General features: G+C 38.7%; 1 protein-coding gene across 4 annotated transcripts in view; it reads right to left on the bottom strand.

The window, feature by feature from the left end:
• ARAP2 (ArfGAP with RhoGAP domain, ankyrin repeat and PH domain 2) overlaps positions 1-25,745 on the bottom strand; it is a 200,215-nt gene extending 174,470 nt beyond the window's left edge. For 3 of the 4 annotated variants that reach the window (XM_060012718.2, XM_060012721.2, XM_060012720.2), the window contains exons 1-2: positions 25,384-25,745; positions 10,444-11,496 (exon numbers count right to left, since the gene is read on the bottom strand). In XM_060012718.2, the coding sequence (XP_059868701.1) occupies positions 10,444-11,351 (908 nt within the window). In that variant the 5' untranslated portion in view covers positions 11,352-11,496; positions 25,384-25,745. Of the gene's footprint in view, positions 1-10,443; positions 11,497-20,257; positions 20,307-25,383 lie in introns of those variants that run through there. The other variant, XM_060012719.1, reaches the window with a different exon arrangement.
• Between the last annotated feature and the right edge of the window lie 402 nt (positions 25,746-26,147).

The following is a 26,147-nucleotide window of genomic DNA, read 5'->3' as shown; positions in this document are numbered from 1 at the left end:
AACGGATAAGTGACCTGGAAAATAAAATAGTGGAAATAAGTACTGTAGAGCAGAATAAAGAAAATAGAATGAAAAGAATTGAGGACAGTCTCAGAGACTTCTGGGAAAACATTAAATGCACCAACATTCGAAACATAGAGGTCCCAGAAAAAGAAGAGAAAAAGAAAGGGACTGAGAAAATATTTGAAGAGATTATAGTTGAAAACTTCCCTAATATGGGAAAGGAAATAGTCAAGTCCAGGAAGCACAGAGAGTCCCATACAGGATAAATTCAATGAGAAATACACCAAGACACATATTGATCAAACTATCAAAAATTAAATACAAAGAAAAAATATTAAAAGCAGCAAGGGAAAACCAACAAATAACACATAAGGGAATCCCCATAAGGTTAACAGCTGATCTTTCAGCAAAAACTCTGCAAGACAGAAGGGAGTGGCAGGATATATTTAACGTGATGAAAGGGAAAAATCTACAACCAAGATTACTCTACCCAGCAAGGATCTCATTCAGATTTGACGGAGAAATTAAAACCTTTACAGACAAGCAAAGCTAAGACAATTCAGCACCACCAACTAGCTTTACAACAAATGCTAAAGGAACTTCTCTAGGGAGGAAACACAAGAGAAGGAAAAGACCTAAAATAACAAACCCAAAACAATTACGAAAATGGTAATAGGAACATACATATCGATAATTACCTTAAATGTAAATGGATTAAATGCTCCAACCAAAAGACATAGACTGGTTGAAGGGAGACAAAAACAAGACCCATATATATGCTGTCAACAAGAAACCCACTTCAGACCCAGGGACACATACAGACTGAAAGTGAGGGTATGGAAAAAGATATTCCATGAAAATGGAAACAAAGCTGGAGTAGCACTTCTCACATCAGACAAAACAGACTATAAAACAAAGACTTTTACAAGAGACAAAGAAGGACACTATAATGATCAAGGGATCAATCCAAGAAGAAGATATAACAATTATAAATATATTTGCACCCAACGGAGGAGCACCTCAATACATAAGGCAACTGCTAACAGCTATAAAAGAGGAAATCGACAGTAACACAATCATAGTAGGGGACTTTAACACCCCACTTTCACCAACGGACAGATCGTCCAAAATGAAAATAAAAAAGGAAACACAACCTTTAAATGATACATTAAACAAATTGGACTTAATTGCTATTTACAAGACATTCCATCCAAAAACAACAGAATACATATTCTTCTCAAATGCTCATAGAACATTCTCCAGGATAGATCATATCTTGGGTCACAAATCAAGCCTTGGTAAATTTAAGAAAACTGAAATTGTTTCAAGTATCTTTTCCAACCACAACGTTATGAGACTAGATATCAATTACAGGAAAAAATCTGTATAAAATACAAACACATGGAGGCTAAACAATACACTACTTAATAACCAACAGATCACTGAAGAAATCAAAGAGAAAATCAAAAAATACCTAGAAACAAATGACAATGAAAACACGACGACCCAAAACATAAGGGATGCAGCAAAAGCAGTTCTAAGACGGAAGTTTATAGCAATACAATCCTACCTTAAGAAACAAGAAACATCTCAAATAAACAGCCCAAACTTACAACTAACACAATTAGAGAAAGAAGAACAAAAAAACCCCAAAGTTAGCAGAAGGAAAGTAATCATAAAGATCAAATCAGAAATAAAAGGGAAAGAAATGAAGGAAACAATAGCAAAGATCAATAAAACTAAAAGATGGTTCTTTGAGAAGATAAATAAAACTGATAAACCATTAGCCAGACTCATCAAGAAAAAAGGAAGACTCCAATCAACAGAATTAGAAATGAAAAAGGAGAAGTAACAACTGATACTGCAGAAATACAAAGGATCATGAGAGATTACTACAAGCAACTATATGCCAATAAAGTGGACAAACTTAAAGAAATGGACAAATCTTAGAAACGCAAAACCTTCCGAGACTGAACCAGGAAGAAATAGAAAATATGAACAGACCAATCACAAGCACTGAAATTGAAACTGTGATTAAAAATCTTCCAATAGGGCTTCCCTGGTGGCGCAGTGGTTGAGAGTCCGCCTGCCGATGCAGGGGACACGGGTTCATGACCTGGTCTGGGAGGATCCCACATGCCGCGGAGCGGCTGGGCCTGTGAGCCATGGCCACTGAGCCTGGACGTCCAGAGCCTGTGCTCTGCAATGGGAGAGGCCACAACAGTGAGAGGCCCACGTACTGCCAAAAAAAAAACAAAAATCTTCCAATAAACAAAAGCCCAAGACCAGATGGCTTCAGAGGTGAATTCTATCAAACATTTAGAAAAGAGTTAACACCTATCCTTCTCAAATTCTTCCAAAAGATAGCAGAGGGAAGAACACTCCCAAACTCATTCTACGAGGCCACCATCACCCTGATACCAAAACCAGACAAAGATGTCACAAAAAAAGAAAACTACAGGCCAATATCACTGATGAACATAGATGCAAAAATCCTAAACAAAATACTAACAAACAGAATCCAACAGCACATTAAAAGGATCATACACTATGATCAACTGGCATTTATCCCAGGAACGCAAGGATTCTTCAGTATACTCAAATCAATCAATGTGATACACCATATTAACAAATTGAAGGAGAAAACCCACATGATCATCTCAATAGATGCAGAAAGATTCAACACCCATCTATGATAAAAACCCTCCAGAAAGTAGGCATAGAGGGAACTTACCTCAACATAATAAAGGCCATATATGACAAACCCACAGCCAACATCGTCCTCAATGGTGAAAAACTGAAACCAATTCCACTAAGATCAGGAAAAAGACAAGGTTGCCCATTCTCACCACTATTATTCAACACAGTTTTGGAAGTTTTAGCTGCAGCAATCAGAGAAGAAAAAGAAATAAAAGGAATCCAAATTGGCAAAGAAGAAGTAAAGCTGTCTCTGTTTGCAGATGACATGATACTAAACACAGAGAATTCTAAAGATGTTACCAAAAAACTACTAGAGCTAATCAATGAATTTGGTAAAGCAGCAGGATACAAAATTAAGCACAGAAATCTCTTGCATTCCTATAAACTAATGATGAAAAATCTGAAAGTGAAATCAAGAAAACACTCCCATTTGCCACTGCAACAAAAAGAATAAAATATCTAGGAATGAACCTACCTAGGGAGACAAAAGACCTGTATGCAGAAAATTATAAGACACTGATGAAAGTAATTAAAAATGATACAAATAGATGGAGAGATAGACCATGTTCTTAGATTGGAAGAATCAACATTTTGAAAATGACTCTACTACCCAAAGCAATCTACAGATTCAATCCCTATCAAACTACCACTGGCATTTTTCACAGAACTAGAACAAAAAAATTTCACAGTTTGTATGGAAACACAAAAGACCCCGAACAGTCAAAGCAGTCTTGAGAAAGAGAAACGGAGCTGGAGGAATCAAGCTACCTGACCTCAGACTATACTACAAAACTACAGTAATCAAGACACTATGGTACTGGCACAAAAACAGAAATATAGATCAATGGAACAGGATAGAAAGCCCAGAGATAAACCCAAGCAAATATGGTCACCTTATCTTTGATAAAGGAGGCAAGAATATACAATGGAGAAAAGACAGCCTCTTCAATAAGTGGTGCTGGGAAAACTGGACAGTTACATGTAAAAGAATGAAATTAGAACACTTCCTAACACCATACACAAAAATAAACTCAAAATGGATTAAAGACCTAAATGTAAGCCCAGACACTATCAAACTCTTAGGGGAAAACATAGGCAGAACACCCTATGACATAAATCACAGCAAGATTCACCTCCTAGAGAAATGGAAATAAAAACAAAAATAAACAAATGGGACCTAATGAAACTGAAAAGCTTTTGCACAGCAAAGGAAACCATAAACAAGACCAAAAGACAACCCTCAGAATGGGAGAAAATATTTGCAAATGAAGCAACTGACAAAGGATTAATCTCCAGAATTTACAAGCAGCTCATGCAGCTCAATAACAAAAAAACAAACAACCCAATCCAAAAATAGGCAGAAGACCTAAACAGACATTTCTCTAAAGAAGATATACAGATTGCCAAGAAACACATGAAAGCATGCTCAACATCATTAATCATTAGAGAAATGCAAATCAAAACTACAATGAGATATCATCTCACATCGGTCAGAATGGCCATCATCAAAAAATCTACAAACAATAAATGCTGAAGAGGGTGTGGAGAAAAGGGAAACCTCTTGCACTGTCGGTGGGAATGTAAATTGATACGGCCAATATGGAGAACAGTATGGAGGTTCCTTAAAAAACTAAAAATAGAACTGCCATATGACCCAGCAATCCGACTACTGGGCATATACCCTGAGAAAACCATAATTTAAAAGAGTCATGTACCACAATCTTCATTGCAGCTCTATTTACAATAGCCAAGACATGGAAGCAACCTAAGTGTCCATTGACAGATGAATGGATAAAGAAGATGTGGCACATATATACAATGGAATATTACTCAGCCATAAAAAGAAATGAAATTGAGTTATTTGTAGTGAGGTGGATGGGTCTAGAGTCTGTCATACAGAGTGAGGTAAGTCAGAAGGAGAAAAACAAATACCGAGATCAGCTCGGTGCTTTGCGAGCACCTAGAGGGATGTGATAGGGAGGGTGGGAGGGAGGGAGATGCAAGAGGGAAGAGATATGGGAACATATGTATATGTATAGCTGATTCACTTTGTTATAAAGCAGAAATTAACACACCATTGTAAAGCAATTATACTCCAATAAAGATGCTAAAAAAAATAATGACAGTATATTGTTTGGGACATACTTAAGATGTAAAACTTTTTTAAAATGAGAGTAATCATCATTATTTAAAGTCAGGATAGAAGTTGTCTTTGGCTGGGGAGGGCACACAAGTTTACCAAAGGGTTGCAAAATAAGTCACCCTTTATTTGTGCATTATCTCCAGATTCTTGACACTGTTATATGGCTATAATCATTTCCTCAAATTTGTATGTCACTGACACAAATACATATTAATAATCTGAACCGCTGAGTAGAGCAGCATTCAAATTTTCTACATCTTTGGTAACTTGTGCTAATTATATATATTGCTAATTCTTATTAAGCATTTACTATATGTCAGACACAGTTCTCAAAATTTTATAAATACACACACACTCATAATGTATGTGTGTGTGTGTGTGTTTGTGTGTGTGTGTAGTCACAAACACCCGAAGAAGTAAGAACTATCATTTATCTGCATTTTTTAAGAAGACTGTCACACAAAGCAGTTAACTTACTTTTCCACAGTCACACAGCTCATAAGTAACTAACCTGGGATTCAAACTCAGGCAGTCTAGCTCCATAAGCCCTTTTCTAAGTCACCATGCTTAATAAAAAAACTCAACATTAACTTACTAAAAAAAAAAATGTAAATTAAAAAAAAGATTTTTGAATTATTTTAAGTACATCCATTAGTGGTATTTTTAAAGCATATTTTGTTGGTTTTACTTTTAGTCTGATAAATGTAAAGAAAAAAGTTTGTGATGATTTTTATTGATAGCTCTATTCAATATCCACCTGCAAGCAATTACCAAATCTATCAACCAAGCTCATTTGATCTACTGTAGATGAAAATTAGGTCAATACAGGAAACAAGCTGTTTTGAAAACTGGTGATTAGCAATTTATATTCTCATTTATTTATGAATAAATTATCACAAGCTATTTTATATTCTAATATCTATTATGCCCAAAGCATTTTGTTAGGGGTTTATATATCTACATCTCATATTTCATCCCCCTAATAGCCCACTGAGGTAGGACCTAGTGTCCTAATCCTACCAATAAGGAAAGGAAGTTCTCCCAGCCCAAGGCGCACAGCTAATAGGAGACAAAACCAACATTCGAGGTCAATTCCGTCTTGAGTGCAAAGCCCACGTTCTTTCCTTTCTCCCTCTTTCTGCCCTATTATTTCCCCATCAGTTATCCTAAAAACTGCGATTGCTTTTAAATTTGAAATACAAAGCATGGTTGATTAGCAAAAATTTAAAACCCATTTAGAAAAGCAGTAGCTATTATCATTTTTTGTTATTATGCTTTGGTGATCTTGGTCAAGTTACCCAACAGCCCTGAGCCTATTTTTCCTCATTTATTGAAGGGGAATAAAAAAAGAGTCTGCTGCCTATGAATATTATGAGGATTAATGAGATGATGTTTTTAAAGAGCATAAGGTGTGTGCCCTACACAATGTAAACACTCAGGTAGAATGAGCCAACTGTTATATTTTTTATTAGTGAAAAGAACGTTTGGTCTTCCTGGTACACTGAATATGCACAAATGTTTCTTAAAGTCCTTAAAAGTATTAGAACTCTTCATTTGTAACAGTGAAAAAAAATAGTCAATGACCTAGTAGGGGAATAAACTGTGTTTTCCATCATTTAATAAAATACTATACAGCAATTATTGCTAAAATACGTGCATGGATGTGAACAAATCTCAAAAATAATATCAAAGGAAACACCAAGTTGCAAAAAAATAACTCTGATTATCAAAGTGAATCTTCAACATGCCTACAGATGTTATGTGTTCCCATATTTTTTAATCACTAAAATTGCCAAGAAAAGCAGAGGCATAAAGTTTAATTAACGTTAAAGATCTCTCTTTATGATCTACACTTACCTATTACTTAAGCAAGGCAGCCGTGCTTATCATTACACAGAATGTTTGTTTTAAAAAAAATGCAATTCTTACAATTCATAACAGACAAACTACAGGTCACTGTAGGATTGACTTCAAAAGAAAAACACCACAATCATTAGGCAGCAGTTGAAACTGCCTTGAGGTTATATAATGTCTAACTAAAACACACAAATCTGAATTCGGAAAACACAAGAGTGCATTAATTACAGCACAGACTATGAATATGAAATGTATAATGCACAGATAATTCTCAATCTACAAAGTTACAAAAAATGTCCTTAGGATAAGAATAAATAATTACAGAAGGATTACAGCACAAAAGTCTACATCATTATTGTGAAACTTTTTTCATCACCTAGCAGAAGCTTCAGTTCAAAATATATTTTTCAAACAAAGAAGGGCTTTTCAAATTATGAATAAAGGGTACAAATGTTAATGTCTTTTCACTTGTAAAAAGGATCACACAGATACCTTTATCCTCTAACAATAAATCAAACAGTTAACTATTAATTTTGATTCATTATTTAGATATTCAAGTCAAAATTTGCAAATATTGAAATAATCAACCCATTTTATAAAAAGTCATTTTAAAGGAAAATGTCTGAATTTTAGAATGCTAAGCATTTTTCTGCTATAACATGAAATGTAAAGTTTTCCTTGAACATGGAAAGGATAGGATGAGTTTCTGTATTTTTCTAATTCAATGTAGCAAACAATTGCTTACCATTTTTCTGTACGTTTTTGGTTCATATGTATTTCAACATTAAAGTCTAAAATAGTTGCACCCATTTTTAATATCTATGTATTAATACATCTAGAGAAAAATATCTAAGATTTTTACTTTTAATAAAAAGTTCACAGGAGGCTGGAGACTTCAGGTTTAGAATTCAAATTTTTGAAAAGCCCTCAAACAGTCACTATAGCACCTCAGTCTTATAACAAGTTATAACAGATACTCCAGTCACAGTGCAGCCTTGCATACCACACTCCTCCCCTTTACCGCTGTTTCCTTATTTTTCCTTCCCCCCAAACATTCAAAGGCATGACACCTAAAAGACAGGGCTTTGACTGTGCCAAGGATAAAACAGTTACATGAAAGATGAATGAAAATCATTAAACTGGGGAGGAAGATAAGACAGGTTATCTCTTCAGTTGCTAAAGATACTTGTTCCTTCCTGCTTTGAGCACTAACTCCTTAGCGCTAACTCCTTAGATCCTCCTGGAAGGATCACAAGACACACCTATGACTCCCAGGGAAGGGAAGCTGGTGAGACTTGCTTTCTGCTTGGAGACCTCTGTGGGAGACCTCCAGATGAGCTGATAAGGAAGAAGCTGGCTCTTCAAGCCTAGATCTGACCTGGGCCTCAAAAGATAGGACTTAAAAAAAGAGATCCTGAGGTCCAGTGTCCAGCATAGCCCCACCCAGCCCAGCCTTCCCAAAAGGAGCAGACATGAGTTCAGGGAAGAAGCCCAAGGCAAGGACAAACATAACCCATTTGACTGGCAAGTTAATTGCATCAGATAAATTGGCAGGGGGTGGTGGGGTGAGGGTACACGTCCAGGGAGATAGAAACAAAGCACCTCACACATCAGGAATACACATCCAGCATCATGTTCCTGTCAACACTTACATGAAATCTTTAAGGAGTAAAGAAATTATGTCCAAATCACTGACCACAAAGAAATATATTTATATGGTACAGCAAGAAATGTACTAAATATCGTTTAGATGTTATTTGATTAGAGAGGATCTCAGATTATATAAGCCACGGTTTCATTTTATAAAAGTCGTAACACTGTAATTAGTTTGCAATTACTGTTTGCAGTTCAGGCAAGGACCACAAAGAAAAACAGTGAAGTCTGAAAATAATTTAATTTACTTTCTCATTTTATAATTTGATCACCAGAAATACCTAGTTACCATCTACTGCCATAATCAAAGAAGAAAAGAGAGGTGACAATGGGTTCTCTGGCAGTGCTATGATGAGGCTCCCGCTAAGCTCTTTACTACTAATTTCAACATTATTTTAATTCTCATTTTCAAAGACTCAGTCACAATGTGAATAACAAGTCTTTCACATGGTGCAAAGCTTACACTTAGAAGTAAATGAACATCAAAAGATTCTCAAAAATTTATGAAAAATAGCACAACTTATTTAAAACTTGAGCCAAATGTTTCTTATCAGAAGTTATCCTTATGGCTCGCAAAAGGATTCTGTTCCCGCAAAGACATAGCAGACCCTTCTCATTTACTTCCTTTTAATTGTTTAAAATTAGCAAAATATGCTAAAGCTATGGTGTCATACAAAAATTGGTGATCTTCTACTTTCCTAAGAAATACTCCATTTCTTATATATGCAATCAACACTTTTAAGAATATTTACTAAATGAGTGGTTAAGAAAGTGTGTTATAGAGTCAGATGTACTGGAGTGAAATCCCAGTTCACTACCCATGTGATCCTAGAAAAATTAACCTAAGGCTCAGTTACCTCATAAGAAAATGGAGGAATAATACCTATTTCAGAGGGCCAATGTGAGAATTAGATAACCCATGGAAAATTATAAGCCAAACCAGCTTCTAGGTGTTTAATAAATGATACTGCCAATTGATTTCCCAGTAAATACTCAATATTGCCATTGGCACCAGGGATGCCATGATAAAGACAAATTAATTAGGGCCTCTGCCCTCAAAAAGTTTACACTCTAATGGGAGGTACTTAACATGGTCTTGTAAATTGCCGTTTTCTCTTGCATGTACTAAATTTCCATATTTTTCTCTTGTAAATACAACCAAGATCCAGCACCAGGGACAGACTGGATACACAGGGAGACAAAGGGGGAATGAGAACCTTGCAGAAATGCCAGCCTAGAGCCTGTTTACAGGAATCTGTAATTGCACTTAGTGCCACAGCGGTAAGGATTGAACTTAAACAACCTCATGACTCCCAACAGAGACAAGTGTTAGCTTTTAGTGAATTAAAAAAAAAAAAAAAATCCCACCACAACCCTGAAGAAAACCACATCTTAGGTGTAACTTTGAGAAATGGTTGAAAGCTCTCCCTGCTATAAGTCAGCTCCTCTTAGACTCCACAGTTAGCTCAGGGTACCAATGACCCAACAGGCCGGTAGGCCCCCTCTTCAGTGTTCTTGGTCTCCAGCTGAAGTGGTCTCATATTGTACTGCTACTACTTTTTACATGTCTTCTACACTACACTCAAGCCCCTTTTTTTCTCTCTACCTCCTCCGCATCTAGTGCCGTGACCAGTACCAAGCAAGTGCTCGCTAGATGCGTGGTGAATGATTAATTCGTGCCAATCATGTCAGGTAGTAGAGATACAGTCATTAGGAACATGGCCCCTGCCAAAAAACGCATAACCTAGTGGGGAGATAGAGTGAGCAATTCAAATATAAAGTGCACTCAAGGAAGAATATAATACCAGGCATGGAGGAAGGTACAGGAAAGAATGTCCAGGCAGAATTAGGGGAAATGAAGTCCCCCAATTAAATAGGAGAAAGCTGAAGAGTCCCAGGAAGTTTTCAGTTGGAAACCGACTCTGGGCAGTGGTGTACAAGAGAGATGGTATGACAAAAAATTTCAGAAGAAGGAAAAGGTTGGTTGAATGGGTCAAATTTAGAAATGAACACTGAAAATAAAATTGTTAAAAAATAACTAAATTCCCCCAAATTGAATACACACAACTCATCATAAAAATTCTTACCTCCCTGAAATTCCTTTTGCTGACCCTGGAATCTCTGGTACAGGCCGATGTCTTAGCAGAAAAGATCGAGATGGTCTTGAAACCAACTTGCTACGACTTCTCATAGGTGTTAGGACTGGCGATGACGGAACATACAAATCATTTACAACCATTTCTCCTTGAAATTGAAAGAATGGGGATGGTGGTGAGCTTTCTAATAAACCATTAGTTCCATTTCCAGAATTTGCTTCTGATACTGAACTGTCAGGGGAAGAAAGGAATTCAGGGTCTGCACTAGGAAGCTTGCTCACATTTTCTGAGATCAAATCAACTTTTTTTGTTTGTTCTTCTTCGGTTGTACAGTCGATAGTCTTTTGTGCAGTCAAAGATTCTACGTCAGTAATTTCACTACCCAATAAAGACTCTTGAAAAGAATCTGAATTCAGGTGTGGTTCTTCTTCCGGAATGGGAAAGTTGTATGTAGGAAGAGTCTGCTTATCATCTGATTTAAAAGACTGGCTATTTTCCACACTAACTTCATTTTGATCAAGACTTTTTGTAACAGTCTCCAACTGCGTTGGGCTGGGTGTCTGAACACTGTGTGAATCTGAAAGTTCTAGGCAGGTATTCTGAGCAGAAGATGGAGCGTGGTGATCCTCTGAAGTCTCATGATTCTTCTTTGTTTTATGGACATTTGCATATATTGAGATATCTTGCATTTTTGACAGGATTATCTGTAACTGTTTAAGTATCCTCCTCCGGTGTCCTGTAGGTGATATTCCAACTTTGAGGAGCACGCTGTCATTTATTTCTGCACAGTCCTTTACATTATTAAAACCAAATTCGCGGAAGCGTAAGAGGTACTGCTCCAAATTAATGCTCATTAGGAAATCTTTGATATCAACATTCACTTCACTGACTGAGGACATAATGGTGGCTTCATTACTAGGCAATATGATAGAAGTAGTACAATGCAATACGCACACAAGAGGGTGCACTTCTGTATTGGATTTTCCTCTATCACTTATCTCAAAATGTTATTTTCTGCACAGTGAATGCTTTATGTACTTAAGCCTAGAAAAAAAGAAAAGCAATATATCAGGACATTTTTGGTATTAAAACTAGTTTCACATTATAAACGTTCTCTGAAGAAAAACAATAGAAATGAGGATCATTACTTGTGATTGCTGAGAGTTTGGAATCTTTGTGCATTACTTTGTATGCCCTAGAAAGTCAATTCCTAGGTAGAGTGTGAAGGGACAGGACAGAAATGCTATGGTAGTATCAAATGACGATTTTCAAAAAGGTAAAAAAAAATGATTCTCAAATATAAAATGAACATGTATCCAAAAAAATTCATTCACTAATTAATGAGGGAACCAGTAAGGTGGTAGGGCTAGTTCCAAGAGCATTTGTGGAACAGATTTACACAGTCCCTCAGAAAAGGCTTTTTTTTTTTTCTTTTTCCTCAGTGCTAGAATAAAATGGGTAGGTTAGATAAAAAACTGGTTAGTGCCCTACAGGACAATAAAACCATAACCTTTGGAGATATCTTTCTACTAGACAAAAATCTACAAGCTAACAGGTAACTTCTCAGTCCGGAGCTCTAAACAAATAGTAAATGGAAAGTGGAGCACAAGGATTAGAATTAAATATCCCTGAGGTGAGCCTGTTAAACAACACCCCCAACAAGGCATGGAAGGAACATGCTGTACATTCTTTTGATTTCCAAATTTTAGATAATTTTTCTTAATAGTACCTAACTAGATATGAACAACTCCCCCTTTAGTACACCTTCTTCAAAGACTCTCTCCAAAAGCACAGTTAGAACATACTTCTCAGGTTAATAATTTTCACTTCAAAATTGCAGCAGCATTGTATGTAAATATTGTTATATAGGATAAGACTAGCTGAGCAACTGTACAGTAGATAACAGGAAGTTAGTATGAAAGTAAAAGGAAAAAGTTTGAAGGTCACATTTTCCTTTATATACAGCATATACACATAGGTTCATTTTTCTCATAAACAACATTAATTTTTTAAAAAGTTGATTTATCAGGTGCTGTTTACATGGCTGCATTCAGTTTGTAAAAATGTATGGTATGCAAAAATTTCCGTATATTATGCATCAGGAAAAAGAAAAAAATACAGAATATGCATAACAACCATACACTGAAGTAATAAAATGAGACACAGCCAAACAAGGTATATTTATCTGAGCAAGCACGGATGCAGTATTTCTGGAAATCACATCTCAAAGTAGCTCTTCAAAAGACATAACTCAGAGCCTCTATGTGTTACATGCCCATAAGCTCTTGCTTTAACTGTTCAAAAACATCAGCCAACATTGACAAGTAAGTATATGAAAAAAGGGAAAACACATATCGTATTCAGGCAGCACTGCAGAAACAGAGAAATAAAAGTACAAACAAGAGATGAAAGGCAGGAAATGCCTTTGTCAAACAGGTATCCCTCTGTCACACTCAAAATGACAAAATGTCAGGAAAAAAAGTAGAAAGTTAAACCTCAACACCACGTACGAGCCTAATTCTCAGATATATTATTCTTGTTCACAAAGTTATTTTGTTTAAAAAAAACGCATTAGCTAATTTTGTTTGCCCATCACAAAAGGGAAATAGTTATAGCCAAATCGGCTGAAACTTTGATCTCGGACTCCCCAGCCTCCAGAACTGTGAAAAAAAAAAACGTGAACTGATACACTCCTCTAACCGTCCTCAACACAGTTCAGACCCTCATTACATCTCCTGCCTGAATCACTGCAACCATCCCAACAAACCCCTCAGCCCGGTCTCCACGTACCACTGAACTACTGAAAATCCACATTTGGCCTGTCACTCCACATCTGAACAAGACAGTCTAAGGTTCTTGGGGTGCCGTACGACAGTCTGGTCTCAGTCTAACAATAAAAACAGCAGCAGCTACTATTGATGTAAACGGCAAGGATGCTCCAGATACCGTACCTCATATACACTTCCTGCAAGGTGGGTGTTCCCATGTACCAACTTCAGGCTCAAGCTTAACCTGTGCCACATCACTGGCTTTAGCACATTATTGTTAATTATCATTTCCCCCAGGCGGCAAACTGTTAGATGGCCCCTTACCTTTTGCGTATGCTGCAACTGCTTGCAAATCCACACATTTTGCAAAATCCTCGGCACTATTTAAAATTCTGAGTAGGCAGGTATTACTTCCTCTCTGAAGGCTTCCTATCAACCCCTTGAAATAGAATGAATCACTCCCTTCTCCAAATACATCTCTAACTAGGTTTCTAGAAATTTGCAAAGTGCTTGGGACACGTTTAAGAGATGGGAGACTGGCCGGGAAGGATGGTAGCAGTGGTTCGGAAGCCCATTTTGTGAATTTTTTGGGGGGTGTGTGCACATGTGGGGAGCCTTCGTGTTCTCATACACAAGTCCTTTTTGTCTCTTACACATGAACTTCCTGAGTGGCTGACTCAGGGATGGATATACCAAATGTTCTAAGCAAAACCACCTCTCTCTGCTATCAGTGGACATGCTGAATAGGGCTAATGAACCGGATTCCTTTTCGTGACCCAGAGAAGCTCCCTGCCACAGGCCTTAAAAATCCTCTCTGCACTTTTGTGTCGGCTGCATCCTCCAGTCATCTGACTCTTTAACAGTCTGACCACCCAAGGGTCCACTTCAGAGGCTTCAAACCCCCAGGCACTTCACCAGATGCAAAGAGATGGGCACGCCTAACCATAAAAGTCTACCAGGTGCAAACTCCTTAACATGAAATCAAAGCCCTCCATGTTTTGACCTCCACTTGGGCACCGGGCACACATGCCATGCTCTTAAGTTTGTGGCTCTCCAGGTACCGGCCAGTGGATCTGCTGTACAGCAACAACTGATGATAACACGCCCAAGAATCTATATTTATAACACATTCCAAAGATGACTGGGATGCACAACAAAAATTTGGTTCGGTTTTCAATTCCTCATACCTGAGCCTAAGCCCATCACTCTCCCGCCTTAGGATGGATGCCCTTCCAAACAGCCCAGGAGTCTGAGTCATACTCAATTCCCACCCTCCTCCACTTTCATAGGCACGTGTGTATGTGTCTGTTTCCTTACCCATAAAATGGAAATGCTCAAAGGTACCTCAGTGCTGGTGAAGATTAAATGAGATAATCCACCTTAAGTGCTAAAATGGTGCTTAGTCCCCAGTGAGTGTTTTGTACATATTCACTTCCCTCATTATAATTATTTTCATCACTAAGCCATTATCTTCCCACAGTTGAAACCTTTCCCATTCTTTGAAGTCTAACTCAAATGCTATTTCCTTCACAAGGTCTCTAGTGAACAAGAAGTACTCTCTTCTCTGTGTTCCTACCACATTTACTTCTTAGCATTTAATCACATTCTATTCATTCCATAGTAACCTATAGAAGTGTGGTACTGCAGTGCAAAAGCCAGGATTTTGGAGCTGGATAATCTTGGTCAAATCCCAGTATTTAACCTCTCTGTGCCTCAGTTTCCTCATCAGGAAAGTAGGAGTGATAATAGTTCCTATTTCATAAAGGTTTTGTAAAGCATCAAGAACACCAATGGCACACAACAAATGTTAAACAAGCATTTGTCATTATAATTATTTTTATTATCCCATAATAAACGAATAAATCTGCCAAGATGATGACCAGCCCATATAGGCTGCCCAGTAAATGCCAGTCAAATTATTTGGTTATACATAGTATATGACGTATATGCTGTACATGTTTAGAGAACCGTACAGTTAGCATTACAGATGTGAATGTACATTTGCCTGTGCTATACTGACCCATTTCCAAGAGAAAGTATAAGTAAAAGGGAAGTAACGTTTAGGAGCACCTGCTGTATGCCTGGCTTTCAGTATCACTTAATAACCATAATCTTATTATCTTCTTGAGCTCCACCTTAAAGGTACAACTGCTTCTCACCACCTGTCCTACTCACATCCTAGCCCAAGCCACTAACCTGTCTATCTTAGACCACTGCAACAGCCTCCTGACTGATATCCCAGACTCTGTCCTAGCCCCCTGCCCCCACAAGCAGCATGTTCTCAGTACAGCAGCCAGAATGATTCACTTTATAACGAAATTCACTCTCTGCAACTTCCCAACTTCATCTTCCCTGGCTTCCCATGACTGCCCCCTGACCCCCATCACTCAATCACCACTAAGCTGGGTTCAGTCCTATTCCCACTTCATGACCCTACCTCTCACCCTTCCATCTCTTTCAAATCTACTTTCCCAACATATACCCATGGTTTATGGCTCACTCCATCACTTGAGTAGGTCTCTGCTGAAATGTGTCCTCTTCAGAGAGGCCCTCCCTAATGCCCCTATGCATACAAGCATGCCTTGTGCCTCAGTATTCCTTACCCTTGCTTTCTCTGTCTTCATGGCATTTGTCACTACCTGACATCTGTGGACTTTTACAAGAGGGTAGGGATTTGTCTATTGTTCACTGCTCTAGGCCTTAAGTTTGAACACTGTCAGGCACAAAAAAGGTGCTCAATAAATGTTTTCTGAATGACCCCTTCCCACCTTTGAGATGATTTAAGATAACAAGTGGAAAGTACACAAAATTTTAAAGTTTTGTCTATTTAGGTCACCAGGCTTCTAAGGAGCAGAAACAGGACTCAAATACAGATTTCTCCAATCCATCTAACCACTACAAGAGATCTTCAAATCAAAAATTGGGAAGAGGAGAAGGCTGGCAGTAGGACAACTGGAAGCATTCCAAACCAGCTATGGGACTTTTAAAAATTCATCAAAAAGAAAAAAATACCTAAGAATAAACTTAATCAAGAAGGTGAAAGACCTATACTCTGAGAACTATAAAACACTGATGCAGGAAAATGAAGATGATATCAAAAAATCCTGTGCACATGGATTGGAAGAATTAATATTGTTAAAGTGGCCATACTACCCAAAGCAATATACAGATTTAATGCAACCCCTATCAAAATACCCATGTCATCTTTCACAGGACTAGAACAAATAATCCTAAAGTTCACATGGAACCACAAAAGCAAACTCAAATTCCCAAAGCAATCTTCAGAAAAATGAACAAAGCTGGAGGTATCACACTTTTTGACTTCAGACTATACTACAAAGTTACAGTAACCAAAACAGCATGAGACTGACACAAAAACGGACATAGGCCAATGGAATAGAATAGAGAGCCCAGAAATAAACCAACACACTTATGGCCAATTAATCTATGACAAAGGAGGCAAAAATTTACAATGGAGGAAAGACAGTCTCTTCTTCAATAAGTGGTGCTGGGAAAACTGGACAGTCTCATGTAAATCAATGAAATTACAACATTTTTTCACACCATATACAAAAATAAACTCAAAATAGATTAAAGAACTAAATGTAAGACCAGAAACCATGTAACTCTTGAAAAGAACACAGGCAGAATACTCTTTGACATAAATCGTAGCAATATTTTTTTTGGATCTGTTTCAAGGCAAATGAAGCAAAAGCAAAAACAAACAAAAGGGACTACATCCAACTTAAGCTTTTGCACATCAAAGGAAACCATCCACAAAACAAAAACACAACCTACTGAATGGGAGAAAATATTTGCAAATGATATGACCAATAAGGTCACAGCTCACATATTCAGTATCAAACTTAATATTAAAAAAACAAACAACTCAGTTAAAAAGTGGGAAGAAGACCTGAATAGACATTTTACCAAAGAAGACATGCAGATGGCCAACAGGAACATGAAAAGATGCTCAACATTGCTAATCATCAGAGAAATGAAAATCAAAACCACAATGAGCTATCACTTCACACCTATCAGAATGACTATCATCAAAAAGAACCCAAATAATAAATGTTGGTGAGGATGTGGAGAAAAGGGAACTCACATACACTTTTGGTGGGAATGTAAATTAGTGCAGTCACTGTGGAAAATAGAACGGAGGTTTCTCAAAAAACTAAAACTAGAACTAGCATATGATCCAGCAATTCCACTCCTGGGTATATATCAGAAAAAAACTAAAACACTAATTTGAAAAGATACATGCACCCCAATGTTCACAGCAGCATTATTTATAATAGCCAAGATAAGGAAGCAACCTAAGCGTCCATCAACAGATGATGAACAAAGAAGATGTGATACATATACACACAGAATACAATGGAATGTTGTTTGACCATAAAAAAGAATGAAATTCTGTTATTTGCCACAATGTGGATGGACCTAGAGATATTATGCTTAGTGAAATAAGACAGAGAAAGACAAATACTCTATGTTATCACTTATATTTGGAATCTAAAAAATGAATGTAACAAAACAGAAACAGATTCACAGATATAGAGAACAAACTAGAGGTGAGGAGAGAGAAGTGAGGAGGGGCAAGATAGGGGTTAGAGATTAAGAAATATATTATTTCTTAATATATTGAATAGCATAGCCAGTAGATTGTAATAACTTTAAATGGAGTATAAGCTATAAAATATTGAATCACTATATTGTACAACTGAAACTAATATTGTAAATCCATTATACTTCAATAAAAAAAAAATTTATGGGTTGGGATAGCCCTCCCCCTCCAAATGCCTCAAGTATGAAAAACCGCCACAGTAAACCACTCCCCACCACCCATCCCCCCACCCATTACCAGTATAACTTTGTCATATTCCCTAGTTGAACTAGGAAAGAAAATAACTGAAAACCCTGGGTCACTCCAGTAAACCATAAAGTCATTAAGTATTCAGTGCTGACAACTTCTGGAATCACCTTTGCCTGATTTTAATATCTTATGGGAGGTAAAAAGTAGCATAGTACAACTGAATTCACTCATAAGTTTAATCCATTTTTTTTAAATGGCACACCATTTTAATATCATAAACATAACCTTACAGTATTTAGAAGCCTGCAAATATGTCAAAATAATGGCTTAACAATCATAGAATCCCAGGACTGAAAGGAACCTTAGAAGATGTGTACCAAATAAAAGAAATTAGGCTGCCACATGAGTAGCAAAACTTTTCAGTGTCATCAATACAAGTCTTACACATTCTAAAAACAAGGGAAGTTTATTGTATTCCAGAACGGTGGTCCCCAACTGAGTGGAACTATCTCCTAGGGAGAAATCAAGAAATGTGTAAGAAATTTCTTTTGCTGGTCATAAGGACTGAGTGGCATCAGTAGATAAGAAAGATGACTTAGGACATCCTACAATGATACCCAAGGTAGAAACCTCAGGTACAATTTTTACTTGTCCAAATCTTTACAGCTAATCAGCTATCCCTAAAGGATTCCTAACACTATAGATGATTAAAAGAAGTGTCCCTGACTTCAAGTTACTAATGTGGAGAAATAGCTAATCTCTTAAAAACTTAGGGCGCTGCATATAAATAATACACTGAGCTAGTTAGTTCTGGCTACAGGTCTTACAGAATTCCACCTTTGTTTCTGTACAGAATATAGTCCCGAGAAATAGGGATCGCTGTATTTGCATATCAAGCAAACTCACTGTTTAACACCAAGATGTTAACTCCACATATGCATAAAGACAAATCGTTCCACCTTGTTGCCTACAACCATGCAGAAGAGGAAGTGGTTTTGAGAAAGCACACTTGTTGTTGTATTACTCCATCCTACAGTACAGAGCAGATTACAAAAGGTCAGAGGTCAAGAACCCTATTGTTCTAGTCTGAGTACTTTCACCTCAAAAGCTGTAAACTTGGTCATTTAGTATGCCTCTCCCCTACCATCAGTCACCTACCTTAGCCTGTGGCAACACTACCCCCATTTAACCCCTTACAGGAAACCCAGTTCCCTCAACCTGGCCTTCTCTCTGAACTGTAGTCATCCACAGGCTCTGACCTTCACTGCCCCATGTTCTCTACCTTACGCATTCTCTTTCCCATTCATCAAAACACAACCATCGCTTTCATTCTCCCTCAGACTTACATTGTTAATAGTAATAGCCAATATATGTGGAGTGTTTACAAACCATCTGTATAGGATCTCATTCAATCCTCACAGCTGCCTTGAAAGACCCATGCCCAAAGCCACACAGAAGATAAACAGCAGATAGATTCCAGAATTCTAAGAGTCGGACTCCACAATCTGTGCTGTTAACGGTGATGCCTCCTAAAAGCTATGCAATTGATTTAATAGTAGAGGAGTATCAAGGAGGTCATATTTTCCCTCTCATTGGACTGTCTAGTTATGCATAAGGACTTAGAGTCACTAGGGAAATGCTGCCGAAATATACCATGCCTTGCAAACTCAAGTTGTCTATACCTTTGCAGCTGTGAGTATATGTGTCCATGTAAGTGGGTAAATATGGAAGCCTACAAGTCACTTACAGTTAATTCTTTGCAATATTCAGGCCATAGTACACAAAGCACAAAGAGTGAGAGTCAGGCTGCCTGCAATTCCAACCCTGTCTTTCCCAGTTGTTTACTGTGTCCCTGGAGTTATTTAACTTCCCTGAAGCTCAGTTTCCTTGTCTATAAAATGAAGACGACATGTCTGATAGGATTTCTGTTAGAATTAAAGTAAAATATATAACGTATATAGAACAGTACCTGACATGAATTGTAAGTGTGCAAAAAATGTTGGCTGATTATTAATTCATCCACTGTATACAATAGTGCACTTGGTCATACATGGTGTGACTGGCATTCTTCTGCCGGCCTAATAAAACTGCATTCCTTTCAATTAGCACTGTAAATTATTCTCCTAATAAACCCACAAAGCACTTCACACAGCAGTAAACATAGTTTTATTAATTTAGTAAAATATAGATGTGGTTATAGTAGCGAGAATGATGATTTTACCTGAAGACTTTTGACTTGGGACAAGCACAGTGATGACCAGTGATCCCAGCTCTGCCATGTGACACCTGCATAAACTTCGGAAAGTTCCTTTATTTTTCTGAGTCGCACTATTGTCACTGTTGTCATCTGGAAGCAGTGATCTGTAAGCAATAATGCCTACCCCACAGGACTGTTTTGAGGATGAAATGAGTAAATATGCATAAAGGTCTTAGTGCCTGGCAAGCAATAAGCATGTAATTATTGGCTGCTAGATGAAGAATAACTGAGGTTTGAGCTGAAAATAGCTGGGCTCCAGGCAGAAGCATTCTGCAGTTTGGATCAGGGAGAAAAGACTAAGTCACTTTCGGATTACTTTTTTCTGGGCAATCTGAAAGACAACTCTTTCAAAATCTAGAACTTAATATCCATTTCCACATCCAGTGAAGGCCAGTAGTGATCATTCCTTTCCTTATTCTGAGAAGTTATTACTAGCATAAGTAGTACCTGGGTTTAGGTGTTTTCAGTAACATCCTACTAGTTACGTCGCTTGAAAATCTTCTCAGCTTCAGTAAGTCTTTTCTCTTTCAAACTGTCCTTCCAGATTTTAATAGCCTAATGCTTGAGACTTATTTTCAATTCTAATTCAGAGACCTTTAATGTGGGCCCATTAATTCTTGGTCAAGAATCTTCCTGAGTTCCTACAAGAGCAGGAGTGGGGATAATGAAAAGTCATAATAAGCCAAAACCGGCACCACTGTAGAGGACTCCTACCTGAGTGACCCTAAAACCTGGGCAGCTGCCTCTGCCTGGTGCCAGCCCCCTCCTACCCCCTCTACAGTTTAGCCACATCTGTTTCCTGACAGCTGAAAGGAAAATCGGACCCTTTAGAATTCTTGATATGAGCACGGTACATACATATTCTTCAGGATTCTGTTCTATTTCATGCTACACTGAGCACAGCTTTAACATTTAATTGGCTGAGATAAAAACTAGCATGATATTATACTTCAATAAAAAGATTATAAAATGTATACTTATGATATATGCACTTATATTATATATATCAATTTTATAATTTTAGTACAAATGTACACTCCACTATTGCTCTGAATTTGAGTCACATTTTTTTGACTAACAACCAGATGTTTCAAAATAGCCTACTGTGCATGGTTTCCTCTCTTAGCATTTATAAATAGTACCCTGACCTCTTTTCCAACTAAATTTGAGGGCTTATTCCTATTGGTTCTGTAATTATCAAAGTCTCTTTTTCTTAGGTAGAGGGTATCTCAGCAAATGTCTCTCACCTTATTGACTCATTTATTTACATTTATTCATTCAATAAATATTTAAGGAACACTAACTACTCTCTCAAAGATAACAGGGGGAAATATCTGCAGTTCAAGATACTACCTATTATCTCATTTGAGAACAGTGCTAAGTCCTATAAAGAAAGTGAAAATGCAATGTATTCTCTCCAAGAGTTTAAAATCTAAAGGGATAGGTTAGACATGGCTGTAAGCAAGGGAAAATGGCATGCATATGATCAGTTCTTTACTAGTCAGTAAGTGCCAGTAAAGGAGGAACACCAAAATTGAAAGACTCGAATGTACTGAATAAAAGCACTTAAAGAATAATGATGAGCAAACTCAAGTTTTGTGACCTTGACTTACACATGGTTTATATTTTAAGTACTGTTTTATGTTTAATTACATACAGAAGTAGCACCACCATCTTTCAAGAATGCCAAGGAACTCCAAAAATCTCAAATCAACTCCATGAATATAAGTGAAATATGCAGCAATTCAGAACTCTGAGGATGGAGTGGTCAGTGAAGGAGCTATGGAGGGGAATTTCACGATGTATGGGAAGAAACGTAGCAGGTGAAGACAGCAGTATCTCAAGTAGAAGGAATGACACAAAGGGGGCTGTGAGGGAGCTATCTTCAGGCAATCAAGGAGACGAGAATAGCTGGGAAGGACCTAGGGTTCAACAGGTAATGAAAGGTGATGACAGAAAAGGAAGCTGGAAGTGGCCATGGATGGGCTTAAATATTGTGAACTTCATCAAGATACCGTGCAAGTGTCTTGGCAACTACTTTCACCACAACCACCCCCAGGAGCCCATCACCTGATAATCAGCATGGAGACCACACTTCTCTTCTACCTTTCCCTGATCATCTTTCCAATTCCAAACTGATTAAACCATTCTCTCCTCTTCCTAAAGCTATGTAATGTAACCAAAAGTCCTTTTTTTTTGCATCCTACTTTTTTTGCATCCTACTTTTATCTTCTTTGTTCCTTCCTGAGTATTCCCTCACCTACTCATCCACCAGGTACACAAATAGTATAACACAGAAAAATAATTCTCCCCACCTCTTCACTAGTAGTTTTTACCCCTGAAGCTGCTCAAAATGATTACTCCAGTCCATGTCCGAGCTCCTTTGTTCCCTCTATAACATGGGTAAGGAAGTAAGTTTGTTCTGAGTCAAAACTGTAAAAATTTCACAGGTCAAATTTCTAATTAGAAAGGATCATGCAAAGAGAATACCATTGACCACTATTTCAATTAAGGAAATAGTGAGCAAAAGGTTTAGCTATAATATGTATTTAATCTAGCCAATACTTTAAAAAACCTAAAATGATAAACTACAGTGGTCCAGGACTTACAGAAAAGATTGAGAAGACATCTCATAGCCTCTAGTCTCTCATCAATCACCTTTGGTCAGGGCTTCCCTCGTGGCGCAGTGGTTGGGAGTCTGCCTGCCAATGCAGGGGACACGTGTTCGAGCCCTGGTCCGGGAAGATCCCACATGCCGCGGAGCAACTAAGCCCGTGTGCCACAACTACTGAGCCCGCGCTCTAGAGCCCGCGAGCCACAACTACTGAGCCCACGTGCCACAACTACTGAAGCCCACGTGCCTAGAGCCCGTGCTCCACAACAGGAGAAGCCACCGCAATGAGAAGCCCGTGCACCGCAACGAAGAGTAGCCCCCGCTCTCCACAATCAGAGAAAAGCCCATGCGCAGCAACAAAGACCCAATGCAGCTAAAAACAATAAATAAATAAAATAAATTTATAAAAAAAAATCACCTTTGGTCAAAGATAAGAACTATTTCCAACATTAATAAGATGTTCTTTACCTAACTAATATTTTACAGAAAATTCCCAAAATCCCTCAGTTTAGAAAGTCCAAAAATTGGATTCAATGAATGAGCCAACAAACAAGGGGAAAAAAAACCAAAACACTTGTTAAAAGAAAACATTAAAAGAACCACTTGTTAAAAGCAATGGTTGTCATTTATAAGTAGCATTTTTATAGCATCTTGCACCAAACTTTCTCAAAGTTGCAAGGAGGTGGGATAGAAAGAAACAAAGCAAAAAGAAATAACTTCTCAACTATCATGAAGTTTACAACCCAGAGTCCTAAGCGAGTTTTTAAAACTTCAGTCTTATGGTGCTAATGTAAGAGTTTCCAAGAAAACTGCAATTCATTATAATCTTACTCCTATACTTGATCACAGTAAGTAGTTGAATTGAAAAGTACTCACTGAATATCTATGAGCCAAACACTGCTAGAAAGTTATAGTGATGCTAGATGATTAAGAATTTGTTTTTAGAAGCAGATTCACAGATAATATAGAGAACAAACTAGTGGTTACCAGTGGGGAGAGGAACAGGGGAAGGCGTAATACAGGAGTAGGTGGGGGAAAAAAAGGGCTGTTATGGGATTATATGAAATCATGTGTGCGAATCTTCTGAAAACTGTGAAGCACTATAGAATTCAAAGAATCTTTCATTCAAAAAAAAATTTAATACACAAGAGACATAGGAAAAATTCATATATGTATATATATATGTGTGTGTGTGTGTGTTTTAATGTACCATCCGTTTCTCCTTTCAGGGGCAATCCATATAAAATCTGACAGGCTTACAGAGGAAGGAAAAAATACAAACACACACATGACCAGATAAATAAGTTTTAACAAGTCATTTGACTTCCCCTCTAGGTACATTTTAATTTAAATAAATCTTTTAGTACTGACAAATCAAGTCTATGTAAAACACTCTTGGTGTTAAGGCCCACCTTAAGTGCGTATGTGTTAAATATCTGTTTGAAAAGGAACCAGGGAGATATTTCCACTTTAGCCTCTAGCCTAGTTCCATGACCCATTTTACTTTTTTCTTTCTTTTTTAAACATAGTTGAACAGTGGAATGTCATTAGGATTTTCCCCTCAATATTTCTCTTGTATGGGCATAAAAGTCACAACTAAGAGTTCAAAAATATTTTTCTTTTTTTTTCCCCCCTTAAAAAAGTTAGCTTCCTTTTTAAAACAGCCATAACTTCATCTTCCAATTATTTATGGGCAATGTTCCATAAACTCGTCTGGGTGTAGAGTGCTTAAGTGCGGGGGGAAATCAATACTGAGCTTATAAGTACGATATTGTTATTGGTAATCACAGTGACATCCGATTAAATGTACTTTTAAAAATAGCTTACTTTTCAGTACGCTTCTTTTTTTTTAACCAAAAGGGTATATTCCACTGAGCAGCCTACTTCAAGGACAAGCTTGCAAAAAAAAAAAAAAAAAGTTGCTGTCACCATACAAACCTGCGACAGCCTAAAATGTCACTATTCCACACAAACTAGCTTCTAACTTGCCTGTAATTATCAAAGATTATAGTTCACAATATCATTTCACAAAGCCTTCCCCCAAATCAAAATTGCTCCAGATCGCCGCAAGGAGGTGAAGGAAACGTTTAAGAAAACAAGCGAGGATGAATTTACTTTACTTAATGAGATAGGCAACCATTCTCCCAGGAGACTCTGTCTCCAAAAGTAAACGAGATCAATCTGGTAAACTCACTGTCGACAGCTCTCGAGTATAAGGTTGGGTTCAGGCAAGTGGAGGACAAATTATTGTAATTAAAGTTAATTAACAGGCCTGCCGTCTCAAAATGTAGAACAAGCAGGGTGCGGGGGAGCACGGAGATCCGAGCAAACTCATTATCTCTACCGAGAAAATAACCTGGTACCTGAAACTCAAGAAAGGGCAACTCCTTTTCGAGGAAGGGGTCTAGTTGTCTAACCGGATTGTCACCCTCCCGAGTCAACTCCCATTAGTAAGCGGAGTTTTTGTGTCACTTACCCACTTCTGGTTTCCTTTTAGACGCCCACATGCGGGAGCGAAATCCAAGGGGCAGAAACCGGAGCCGAACACTTGGCGCTCTGGAAATTTACCCGGAAAGGTGCCGGAAAGCCCCGGCTCAGCCCGAGACGGTCCTCCCGCGCCGGTCGCGGCCCCGCCGACCAGCTCACTGCGGCCCTCGGGACTCGCCCTGCGCGCGGGCAGCGGACCTGGGAGGCGCGACGAAGCGCCGGCGTCTCTCCCGGCCGGTTCGATAGGTCCTCACCCGTCTGCCCCAGGCGCGGGGCCTCCTCCTTCCCTGTCCCCGCCAGCTGCCCGCACGGCGTCTGCTTCCAGGAGGCGGCCGCGCGGGCGGCGCTGTCACTCCGGCCGGCACGCCGCGACCGCCGCACCTGGAGGCGGGGAGCGCGGACCTGCGCGCAGCTCCGGAAGCGCCGCGCCCGCCGCCCGCGCCCTGCCCAGGTGCTTCGGCGCCGCGCCTCGGCCGCTTCCTCCCGGCCAGCGGGGGCGGGGAGAGGCGCCTGGCGTGGGGGCAGCGGGGCTCAGCGATCCGGGCAGCCGAGCCGGCCTCCCGGGTTCCACAGCATAGTTGGGTGGCTGACTCAGTCCGCCGCGACTTGGCCGCGCCTGGCACCCTCGCCACCTGGCGCACCTCGCCCCCGGGGCTCCCGGCGGGGTTGGACAAGCTGCGAGGACGCGTCCCGAAGCCCAAAGCGGCGAGGTCATGACCCTCCTGGGACGGAGATGCCCGTGACCCTACCCTG

The sequence above is a fragment of the Delphinus delphis genome, chromosome 5 (assembly GCF_949987515.2).
Source record: "Delphinus delphis chromosome 5, mDelDel1.2, whole genome shotgun sequence".
NCBI classification, from domain to species: Eukaryota; Metazoa; Chordata; class Mammalia; order Artiodactyla; family Delphinidae; genus Delphinus; species Delphinus delphis.
This window is presented reverse-complemented; position numbering and strand designations above follow the sequence as displayed.